Source organism: Glycine max, chromosome 1 (genome assembly GCF_000004515.6).
Source record: "Glycine max cultivar Williams 82 chromosome 1, Glycine_max_v4.0, whole genome shotgun sequence".
Lineage (NCBI taxonomy): Eukaryota > Viridiplantae > Streptophyta > Magnoliopsida > Fabales > Fabaceae > Glycine > Glycine max.
Genome location: NC_016088.4, coordinates 25,635,621 through 25,648,039, shown reverse-complemented (window position 1 = coordinate 25,648,039; position 12,419 = coordinate 25,635,621). Strand labels below are relative to the sequence as shown.

The window sequence follows — 12,419 nt, the reverse complement described above, 5'->3', positions numbered from 1 at the left end:
CTTAGAATGTGGGTTTGAGTCTAATTCAACCCTACAAAATTGGCTTGTAAGGTGAGGGTTGCCCCCACTTATATACTCTATCTTGGCCTTATCTCTGGCCGATGTGGGACTTGGGGTTCTTTCCCAATAACTATGGACAAAGCAAAATAAACGTATTAAACTTTTTTTCTTCTATTGCTTTTCTATTTTTATTTAGGTATTTAAAGTGTCATTATTTTTGTATTGCTTTTTGTTTTGCTTCTTAATTCGTAATACTCTTTTTCTTTTCTTTCATGTACAGAGTGCTGGGACACACTTTTTTTTTTTTTACTTTGTGCATACACATTTTGTTTTCTGTTACTATGTGCTAAGAGCACATACGCACTGTTTTCTGCTTCATGTCAAAAACAGAGCGACGCACTGTTTTATCTTATGCATAGTTGTCAATATTGGATAGCAGCTAACTTTGAAAACGCTATAGTGGGATTGCAGAAAGTGGGATGGCTGCTATTTTAAATGTTATAATACAAACTAATGCTTATATAAAAAACTTCGTTTTTTATATAAATTTTCAAAAATAAAAAAAAACAAAAAGCCCAAAATTAAAGAAATTCATGATAAATAATAAGTCACAGTTTACACACACAAAATCACCATCAACATAGGAGTCATAAAAACATAGTAATTCTGTCAAAAAAATGAAAGGTGTTGGTAAAATTAATAGAAAAAGAACATACCAAATTAGACAAAAAAAAAAAATTAGCCGAATGTGAGCTGGGAAGTCTAAAGGAAGAAGAAAGAATAGAGGACAAGATAAAAAATAGTCTTATAAAGTCGCCTATTCTGGCAGGCAGGGTGGGGGGGTGTTAGGAAGTCCCACATTGCCTGCCTCAACTCTCGGGGTGCAACTTATATATTTGTAGGCCAATTTTACTTAATGCCAATTGGTTTTAAGATGAAATCTAACATGAATAGTGGTCAAAACAAAGATAATTTGTGTGGAATATTTACCCAGAAAAATAAGATTCCAGGGGTAAAAAGGATTTTTGAAGCCTATATCATGGCAGTGCTGCTATTTTGCCCCCTATTGCTGCCATTATGGCTGCTATTGAAAATTGCTACACTATGTGAACCCATAACGGCCTAGGCCTGCTCTGATCCGCTATCCCGCTATAGTGCACTATTGAGTATTAACTACTATGATGTGTGCTATTTTGCCCCCTCACCTGAAGGTGTTAGAATTTAGAAGCCCCTACTTTGACTCCATTTCCCCCCTTCCTTTTTTGTCTTTGTTGGGGATTTCTTATCCTGCAACCTTTTGTACTGCTATCTCTTTCTTTCTCCCAAAACTCTTTCTAATGCATCAAAGCCATCGAATGCCTTTTCTTGTTGGAGAAGAAAAACTCCCTTATGAACTAAAACAAATGTTAAACAGTTGTAATTGTTAGTTCCCTTTTGATTGATGGTCTGAAGCATTGTTCTTTGAGTTTTGAGGCTACTACTTTGTAGAGGCTACAACTTTCTTTAATTCGAGCTTTTCTTTTCCAATTATGGATAGTCTAGTCTATGCAGTGGATGTATTCATTTCTTTTAATGCCTCTCTGTGTCACTACTCATGTAATTAATACACTAATAACTGGATCTCTGTACAGTTATTTTAGATCTCCATACACTTATTTTGGATATTTTATGATAGCTTGAATGCATTTTTGTGTAAAGTCTTTAGCAATTTTAGTGTGATATGCCTTTCATACTCCACTGTTCATAATCTATAGTAGGTTTTTCTAAAGTAAAGTACATAACTTAAAACTGTTATTTAGAAAGTAGAAACTTTATGGGCATCTCTTTGGCCTCAAAGATGAATTTGGATACTCACACCTCAATGTTGGAATGCTTAGATGCTCTGGATCTCTCAAAGCGGAGCCCCTAATCAGCAGAGTGTGGATATGCACAAGCATTGTATCCTTGTTGCTGCAAGTAATCCCTATCCGTTGCAGACACCAGTTTACGTTCCACGACCACAAAACCTAGAGCAGAGTGAAACCATTGACTTGGACTCAGGGAGCCATTTATATGATGCTGAAGCGGTAGCTAAAGCATTTCCTCAGGTATTCTTTATTTATTTCAATGGAACTCTGTTTTTGTTTTGTGTCTGTTCACTTTGATTGATGGTGTGGGATCTTCTGCATGCAGTTTTCTATTTCCCTGTCAGTCATCTGCCCAAAACAACTTCCCAAGATTAAAACCATTTACAATGCGGTAAGGATGGCATATCTCTCATCTACTAAAATGTTAATGTCTTTATTTGTCTAATGTTAAAATAGGAGAAAACAGGTGTATGATGGACTAAAAACCTCGTCAGAGTACACAGCGAATGCTCTATTATATAGAGGTCATTACAATAAATACTAATAATGAGAGGATATTTTGTTTCCTCAAAAATCAGATTCTAATTTCCTACAAATGATACTTTCCTGCTAATAATAAATGTATATGATTTTAACCTGATTTTCAGCACTCCCCCTTGAGCTGAAGCTTACTAAGCTCCCAGCTTGTTACAAGAATATTTATTCCCAAATAATACATAAAAAAATTAAAAATAGAGTTCCACCAAAAAACAATGGTTTGAAAGACAACTCAGGGATGCTAGCAAAGTCGGGGAGTATTGTTTGCCAGAGAGCTGGAATAACCATCAACCATTTATGGCAAGCAAAACAAGTTTCGACCTTCCTAAGAACCACATTCGGAAGCTTCAAACCAATGACATTGGAGGCCCAAATTATTTAAAACTTGAAACTAGGGATGAAACCAGTGCATCTGGGATAAAGATAGGGGCCAATGCATCTGTGGAGAGGAAAACTTGAGCAGAAATGCAAAATAACGGTACCTAAAACATGAAAAAGTCACCAAAAAACATGTTGAAAAATGACGGTGGCAGGATAGGTGATTGAAAATGTAACTTATTTCTTGAAAAAGCGATTCAAGTGATGGGATTTGGTATAACTTATGTTCTTCGCTAGAAAATGAGCAGTGAGCAGAAGGCGGTGGTCAGAAAACATGATGGAAAAGGATGATAGCAAGGTTGACAACTGGACAGTTCTTCGTCAGAAAATGAGTGGTGAGTAGAAGGCGTTGGCTGAAAAACACATCGGACAAGGACAGTGGCAAGATAGGTGACCAGAAAGTTCTTTGTTAGAAAATTTGCTGAAATGTGGAAACAGGTTGTTGGGAGAAGATGAGAGAGAGAGAGGAGCGAGAGGAGAGTGAGGAGGGAGACAATGGGTGGGTAAGAGTGACGAGTAGAGGTAAGAGAGATGTGAGGAACAGTGTAAGCCTCAGAAAGAAACCCCATTGGGGATATGCCGAGACCAGAGGAAGAGTACAGCAAAAGGCAGTTGTCGTGAACTGGAGAGATCACAAAGACATCTCTTCATTTTACTTTACAAGGTTTGCGGACGATACCACGGAGAAGGAACTTTGGCAGCAATTCAAAAGATGGGGTGATGTGAGAGAAATCTTCATACCCAATCGAAGGAATTACAATGGAAGAAGATATGGTTTCGTTCGATTTAAAGGGGTCCAAGATATACAACAGCTGACAAGGCAGCTAGATAGCATTGTCATTGGAGGTATGAAGCTATTTGTCAACATTCCCAAGTATGATCGAGAGAGACGAACACAGGAAGACATGGGTAGACAACCACAGAACAAAGGAGGAGACATGCACACACGATTTCAGAGAACCACACAGCAACGCCAGAGAAAACCACTATCTTATGCGGACGTTGTGAGAAAGAAAAACATCACTCAGCAACGAAGAAAGGATCAAAAGCAACATTTTCAAGGAGACGAAAGCTACACTTCCTTAGTATACCTACACGTGAACACAAAAGAAACCAAGTGGCTAGAGGATGCGTGGGTCGGACGACTGAACAACCCCGCCATGTTTGAAAGGTTGGAGGAGGAGTTAAGATGGGAGCTGGGAATGGACTTAGCCCCTAGATACTTAGGGGACGATCAAGTCCTTTTACCTGAAATGACTGAAGACGAAGCGGAATGAGTCATGAATGGTGGACTGCATGGAACCACATCTCCCTTCTACTCGTTGGAGAGATGGAAGCCAAACATACGCATGGGAAATAGAACGGTGTGGGTCCACTGCTGGGGTATTCCGCTTCAAGCTTGGGATAGGAATCGTATCAGGAAGATTGTCGGGACTATGGGAGATATTGTGGATGTAGACGATGACGTCGAAACTAAATGGAGAATGGATAGGGCACGAGTCCTCATCAGGACTCCATGGACGCCGGCGATCAAGAACGTCATTGAAGTTCACATCAGCGGTGAAACCTTCAAGGTTCATGTCGTCGAGGAGTGCGGGTCGATGACCTGCGAAAACCATATCAAGGGCAGTAGCTACAGTGACTCGTCGGAGGAAATAGAATCCTCCGACAGCCTCGCAGGAGATGAACTCCTAAGAGCGACAAGGTTCGCGGGTGCAAACCAAGAGCTTCCGCGAGCCACGGCGCCGAACCAGCGCCCCAACTCCCCACACAACATTACCGTGCCAAATGCCGGCGTCGGAGAGAGGATATTGACCGGAATGACCATTGGTTGGAAGGACGATGGGTACCTGATGGATAATGTTGAAGTTCCGCGGTTAATGACTGGAAGGAATGGCAAGGCAACGGTCAACTCAAACATCGAGGCGTATGCAGCAAAGATCCCACCTTTGGAAAGCTACCTCAACAGCCACGAGTCTCAGGCTGGTGTCTTTCACGAAAATAGGCAAAGAGAGAAGGGGGAGACTAGCGGTGTACAGAGGCAGCTTCATTAGCCTTCACGTGACTATGCAGGAGACAACAACTCAACAAAAGGGAAGCAGGTGTCTGTAGCTGATGTGGCACATGAAATAGGAGACTGCTTGGGACAAAAGAATATGGCATTGCAATATGGGCCCAACTTGGGCCAGCCATCTGTTATACTAAATGAACCTACAATTAAATTGGGCCGCACCCCCCCTAAAAATAACAATGAAGTGAGTTGTAACTGGCAGGTGTACTCTAGTGGGAGCTGGTCTCATAGGAGATACCAAAGGCTGGCAGGGCAAGTGAATGCCAACCAGGAGCAACCAAATAACACACAGGCAGACAGCAGAAGCAATGACCCTAACAGTGAGACAAGAGACATCAACAAGGACTTCGAAGAGGAGGCAAACACAGAAACTGCACAGGCCCAGGAAGCAATCAACATGTGGGAAATGATCCAACAATTGGGGGTGACATTGGGGAGCAGAGAAGAGGATCAGCAAAGCAGAATTCTAGAAGAGAGCGAGACTGTGGGTGGGAGAGAGTTAGGAATAGAAGAGAGCGAAGAGAGAGTGTCAGAGAGAGAACATCTCCAAAGTGATTTGTATTCCAATCTTTTAGTCTCTGCTTTAGCTTCTTAAACTTTTCTTTTAGGACTTATCCCCCCAGGCAGATACAGAATTGTCCATCCAGCAGTCCTGAAAGATTTATCTTGCAACCAGCAGTCAAGAAACCTAAAAGGCTTGGGTCCCCTGTCAACAGAAGAGGATCGCAACAGGATTGGACAATGATTAGAGAAATTACGATCCAATATGATCTGAATACTGTCTTGCCATTTGCAGAACCAATCAGCCGAGACAAGGACCCTATCAATTTTACTTTTTGCTGTCCCATTTGGTCTGTACCAAGTGAATTTTCTGCCCACACTAGGTACATCCTCAACATCCATGTCAGCAATCCAATCATTGAATTCCTTCAGGCTGCCCTCATTCTGACTCCTTTGACACACTCCTACTCTTTCAGATTGCCTAAAACTTGTGTGTCTGAGTACACAACTGATACTCTATTATAGAGGTCATTACAATAAATACTGATAAAGAGGATTTTTGTTTCCTCGAAATCATATTCTACTTTCCTACAAATCCTACTTTCCTACTAATAATAAATGTAATAAATATACATTATTTTATCTTGATTTTCAACATCCACTTTTAAAATGGTGGCACACAAAAAATGTTATGTGCATGCTGTCTAACATTAAGTAGTGGTGTGTTTGATTCGGCATTGAAAATTCATCACTGAATTTTGAGTTACAAAACATTTATGCTGTGAAGTCTTATAGATTGAAAAATTGTTTTTATTTTAAGTTCTGAATTTGAATTAAATGAATAAACTAATAAGGTAATCTATACTGAAAGAAACCATTGTCTTTTAATAATTTTCCCAATGAGATATTTTGTAAATATTCTAAGAGAAACTTCTACTTTTTTTTTTTTACTTCTATTAAGTTTTTTTCATAATATTGATCATATTCCTTTGGCATTGTAGGGAAAACGAAACAATAGAGCAGCTGATTCACCACTTGAGGCTAAAACCCCTCATTTTCTTATTTTAATATCTGAAGGTTTCAGGGAAGCCTGGGGTGCTTTGAGTCGTTCTGGGATCACAAGTTTGCCTTCAAATCAAAGTCCTGTTAAAGTAGATGCTGTTTCTGTAACACCAGTTACAGAGGCACCCCCAACTTCTATGCCAGGTCATTTATATATGCATGCTTTAATCAACACATTTTCAGTGTCATGTACTACAATATAATAGTTTGCTTGGTTTATTTGTATTTCTATCTTCACATCACATGCATAATTTAAATAGCAACTTAATTTTGCATGTAAAAAAGGTGAAAGTTAGAATGAGTTTAGAGAGAGAAAGTAGAGAGAGAAACTGTGGGTGGGAGAGGGTTAGGAATAGAAGAGAGAGGAGAGAGAGAGCTAGAGAGAGAACGACGACGGGTCCTAGTCTGATCATTGATCGGAAATGGGAAGGACATCAACACAGCTATCAGCGAGCTAACTGGAGAGAGCACAAGGACGTAATCTCGTTCTATTTTACAAGGTTCCGTGAAGACACAACGGAAAAAGACTTGTGGTACCATTTCAAGCAGGCAGGAGATGTGAGGGAGATTTTCATCTCTCCGAAACGAAACAGAAATGGAAGGAGATACGGTTTTGTTAGATTCAAAGGGGTGGAAGATGTTCATCAGATGGAAAAGAAGTTGGACAGTATGGTTTTTGGAGGGTTAAAGATGTACGTCAACACCCCTAAATTTGGCAGAACACATCGAGTAAATTCACAACCAGTTGTTAGGGGGAGAATGGAGGGCCAGCATCACACAGAAGGGGTTAGAGACGTGTACCTGGGAATGAAGCAAGTAGCAAATATGAAGCTCTCGCAAGGGTCATATGCAGAGGCAGTAAGGAGGCATACCCCAAGAACAGAGCAGAGGTGGACCCAAGCTAAGGAGAACAGCAGGTGCTGCATCTCGACGTCATCAGTGAGCCTAGATATTCCGGCGACAGGGCAACAATGGCTCAAAGGGGCTTGGGTAGGGAGATTAAAAAATTTGGCCATGTTTGACAGTCTAGAGGATGAAATGCTATGGGACATAGATGAAACCATATCTCCAAGATACATTGGGGATGATATGGTTTTACTCCTCGGTCTCACCGACAAAAAAGCCTAGAATGTGATGGAGGAAGAAGATGCAGCTTGGAGTGAACTGTTCTACTCAGTGGAAAAATGGACACCACAGCTGCGTCCTGGTTATCGTTTGACATGGGTTCAGTGCTGGGGAATACCATTGATAGCGTGGGACATGCAGCATATTAAACAGATAGTGTCCTCCATCGGTGACATGGTGGACGCAGATGATGATGTGGAGGAGCTAAGAAGGTTGGACAGGGCAAGAATATTAATAAAAACACCGTGGAAGCCGTTCATACAACATACTGTCAATGTCCAGATTCGAGGAGAACTACACGTGGTACACATAGTGGAGGAAAATGGGAAATCTTGCGCCAATTGCCAGCACAGGAGAAGCAATGGCCAAAGCTCATCTGAGGAGATTCAATCGGAGGAGAGTGATGTCGGAATGCTTCTAGGAGATGTCCCGCCATCGTGGTGGAACGAACTGAGATTGAAGGACAGAATGGGTGTTTGCAGCGAACCCAGCAGGGACGCGCCGAGGTCGGTGGAAGGGAAGGAGGAAGAAAGCTCGCCTGAAACAAACGGACCATGTAGGTCAGCGGGGACAAGCCCACCGACACTCGTCGACGTGCAAGGCAGCGACGCGGGGAACCAGCTCGCGGAGTCACCGACTCGGCAGGATGACACCATGCAGGAACCTCTGGATTACCAAACGGGTAACGACGACGAAGAACAGTTGCCTACGGGGCACGGGACGGCGGAAAACCAGGCGGACGGCGATGGCCCGACCTCGGATGGAATGGTCGTAGCGCAAGGGCCTGACGGGTTGAGCTTGGGTCCGGATCCAGCGGGTAAAGCCATTGACCGCTGGATATTATGCCTAGCTGACACTGTGCAACCCTATGTTGCAGGGGTTCAGAGCCAAAGTTGAGGGGGATGGGAGACAACAAAATTCGCCGTGCACCAAATTGGGGAAATAAGTGACTACGGGGGATATGCCTCTGGTGAAATCAGAGAGAGCAATCACGAAAAAGGAAAAGTGGAGGCAGAGATGAACGTTGGAGAGCCTGATACTTTTAAATATGGGAGACATAAGGCACGTGACAAGGAGGTGGAAAGGCAAATGGACTTGGGCTGTGATATTTACACCCCCCCAAAAACATTTGTTCACCAGAAAGCAAGCCCAGTTGGCCACACATCATGCCCAAATAATTCTTGGCTGGTGTATTCTTGTAAAGGAGGGGGCAAAAAGAAATTAGCCCACAAAAGTATGGCTCTCTCTTCGTGGGATGACACAAACACAACAGGCAATCCTTCAACTATAACTCAGCAGAAAAACGAAGAAACAAATAAAGGGATTCAGCTAAGCAAATTACCGCAGAAACATTAGCTCACAACACAGGCAAGGTCAGATGAAGAAAATAAAAAAACAGCTAACAATCAAGATGTAGAGCAGATTTGGAGTATGATCAAGGACTTGGGGATGACCACTGGAACTTCACAAAGGGATTATATTCAACAGATGGTGGAAATGGAAGTAAGAGATTGGGGATCAAGAGACAGGCCCAATGATTATTCTATCATATAACGTAAGAGGGTTAGGGAGGGGGGTTAAATGGCCAGGAATTCGTAGGCTGGTCAGGGAGCACCACATAGACATGCTGTGCATACAAGAAACAAAAAAGGAGAGTGTAGAGAGATCAATGTGTCAGGTGTTATGGGGGGACCCAGGATTCAGCTGGGAGTCATATCCTTCTTCTAATGCAGTTGGAGGCATTCTTTGTATTTGGAATGAGAAATTGTTCAAAGTAGAAAGCAGGATTTCAGGAGCAGGCTTTATAATGGTAACAGGCAAGTGGTGTCAGGAGTCACAACCAAGGCATATAATTAATATCTATTCGCCTTGTAGTCTTCAAGATAAAAGGCTGTTGTGGGAGAGGATTAAACAATTGAAAACCCAAAATCCTGGAGGTTATTGGTGTGTATTGGGGGATTTTAATAATATAAGGGTAGCAGCAGAGAGAGTGAGCACATCTCAGGGGGGGACAACGGATGGCAGTATTAGGGATTTCAATGAATGGATTGACGAGATGGAAGTTGAAGAAGTGCCTTGGGTGGGAAAGAGTTTCACTTGGTTTAAACCAAATGGCAAGGTGAAGAGCAAGCTGGATAGGTTCTTAGTGTCCCTTGAATGGTTATCCAAATGGCCAGGATCCTACCAAATCGCGCTTCATAGGAATTTTTCAGATCATTGTCTTATATTGCTTAGATCCAACAATGTCGATTGGGGTCCAAAGCCTTTTCGAATATTAGACTGCTGGCTTGCAGACAAGTCCTTCAAGAAATTGATTGAGGAAAACTGGTCATCTAATCAATGGAGTGGTTGGGGGGGATATGTGATAAAACAGAAAATTAAAGCCATCAAAGCAAAGATTAAGGTGTGGAATAAGGAACATTTTGGAGACACCTACAGTAAATACAAGAAAATAGAGGAAGATCTAAATAGGTTGGAAGAGGAATCCGAAGAAAGACAGCTCAATCATAATGAGTTACTACTTAGAAAGCAACTTCAGCAACAATTGTGGGAGGCAGCCAAGGCACATGAGTCATTGTTGAGACAAAAGGCGAGATCCAAATGGATTAAGGAGGGAGACTGCAATTCGAGATTCTTTCATTTGTTGATCAATGCTAGGCGCAGGTCTAATTGTTTGAATGGTGTGCTAGTTGATGGAGTGTGGATAGAGAAGCCAGCAATGGTCAAAGAGGAAGTAAGGAGGTTCTTCATGCAGCGGTTTCAAGAAAATGATCACACAAGACCAACACTAGATGGCATCCGTTTCCAGACCATTGACATTCAGCACAATGACATGTTGGTGGAGCGCTTTGGGGAGGAGGAGGTCAAAAGGGCGGTATGGAGTTGTGGTAGTGACAAAAGCCCGGGCCCGGATGGAATCAATTTTAAGTTCATCAAGCAATTCTGGGATATCATTAAATCTGATTTCCTAAGATTCCTTGATGAATTTCATGCTAATGGAGTTTTTCCTAGAGGCTTGAATGCTTCTTTCATAGCCTTAATCCCGAAGACAGTGGATCCACAATTGTTGAATGAGTACAGACCTATCTCACTCATAGGATGTACTTACAAGATACTTGCTAAGGTCCTGTCTAACAGAATGAAGAAGGTTATGCATATCCTCATAAATGAACGACAGTCAGCATTCATTGAAGACAGACACATGCTTCATAGTGTGCTGATAGCAAACAAAGTGGTGGAGGAAGCCAAAAGAGGACAAAAGCCATGCATTATCTTCAAGGTTGATTATGAGAAGGCGTATGACTCAGTGTCGTGGGAGTTCCTGTTCTATATGATGAGAAGAATGGGTTTTTGTGCAAAATAGATACATTGGATTGCTGGATGCCTAAAATCAGCATTGGTATCGATCTTGGTTAATGGAAGCCCTTCATCCGAGTTTATACCCCAAAGAGGGCTTAGGCAGGGAGATCCACTATCACCCATGCTTTTTAACATTGTAGCCGAAGGTCTTAATGGTTTGATGACCAATGCTTTAGAGAAAGGGCTATTCAGGGGTTTCTTATCAGGAACGAATAAAGTGGAAATCAGTCTCCTACAGTACGTGGATGACACAATATTTTTTGGGGAGGCAACCATGGAGAATGTTAGAGGAATTAAAGCCATCTTAAGGGCCTTTGAGCTTGCATCGGGCCTAAAAATTAATTTTGCTAAGAGTAGTTGTGGGGCTTTTGGGGTGTCGGACCAGTGGATAAGAGATGCAGCCAGTTATCTTCGCTGTAGCTTGATGTCCTTTCCTTTCACATACCTTGGCATCCCTATTGGGGCCAATCCGAGAAGATGTCAGACATGGGACCCTATCATTACTAAATGTGAGAGAAAATTAGCGGCTTGGAAACAAAGACATCTGTCTTTCGGGGGGAGAGTGATCCTTATAAACTCAGTGCTAACATCCATTCCTATATATTTCTTTTCTTTTTTCAGGGTCCCTAAAAAGGTGGAGAAAAAGTTGGTGCGACTACAAAGAAAATTCTTATGGGGGGGCGCATCTGAGCAAGACAAAATTGCTTGGATTAGTTTGAACAAGGTGTGTTTGCCAAAAGAAGATGGAGGATTGGGGGTTAAAGACATATGGTCTTTCAATACAGCTTTGTTGGGCAAATGGAAATGGAAGCTGTTTCAAAATCAAGGGGACTTGTGGGCTAGGGTAATTGAATCAAAGTATGGCGGTTGGAGGAGTTTAAGCGAAGCACCGAGAGCTAATAAGGAGTCTACTTGGTGGAAGGACTTGAAGAATGTATCTCAACATCCACAACAGGGGCAGCTGTTGAATGCTCCGATATCATGGAAGGTGGGCCGAGGGGATAAATTCAAATTTTGGGAGGATAATTGGTTAGGGGGAGACATTTGTTTATTAGAGAAATATCAAAGGCTATACAATATATCGGTTCAGCAAGACCGAATAATTCAGCATATGGGAGAATACAAAGAAACAGGATGGGAATGGGATTTCAAGTGGAGGAGACCACTATTTGACAATGAGATAGATCAGGCGGTTGCATTTATTCAAGAGGTGGAGGGGATCAGAATTCAGAATGACATTGAGGATCAGTGGATGTGGGAGGCTGATATCAGTGGAAGGTGCTTGGTTAAGAGTGCTTATAGTGTGCTTAGAAAGGATATACCACAGGAGGCTCCAGCTGAAGCATTTAAGGAATTATGGAAGCTCAAAGTCCCATCTAAAGTGACTACGTTTGCGTGGAGGTTACTCAATGATAGGCTGCCAACCAAAGATAATTTGAGGAGGAAACACGTAGAGCTGAATGATCATTTATGTCCTTTTTGCAGTAGCGTCGAGGAGAGCGCGAGTCATCTATTTTTCCACTGCAGTAAAGTACTTC

General features: G+C 42.1%; 1 protein-coding gene across 2 annotated transcripts in view; it reads left to right on the top strand.

Moving 5' to 3' along the window:
* The window catches only part of LOC100786254 (mediator of RNA polymerase II transcription subunit 25), a 52,061-nt gene that overhangs the window by 12,416 nt on the left and 27,226 nt on the right, over window positions 1–12,419 (top strand). For both annotated transcript variants that reach the window (XM_014774145.3, XM_041015629.1), the window contains exons 5-7: window positions 1,878–2,087; window positions 2,173–2,238; window positions 6,336–6,540. In XM_014774145.3, coding sequence (XP_014629631.1) covers window positions 1,878–2,087; window positions 2,173–2,238; window positions 6,336–6,540 — 481 coding nt within the window. The remainder of the gene's footprint in view (window positions 1–1,877; window positions 2,088–2,172; window positions 2,239–6,335; window positions 6,541–12,419) is intronic.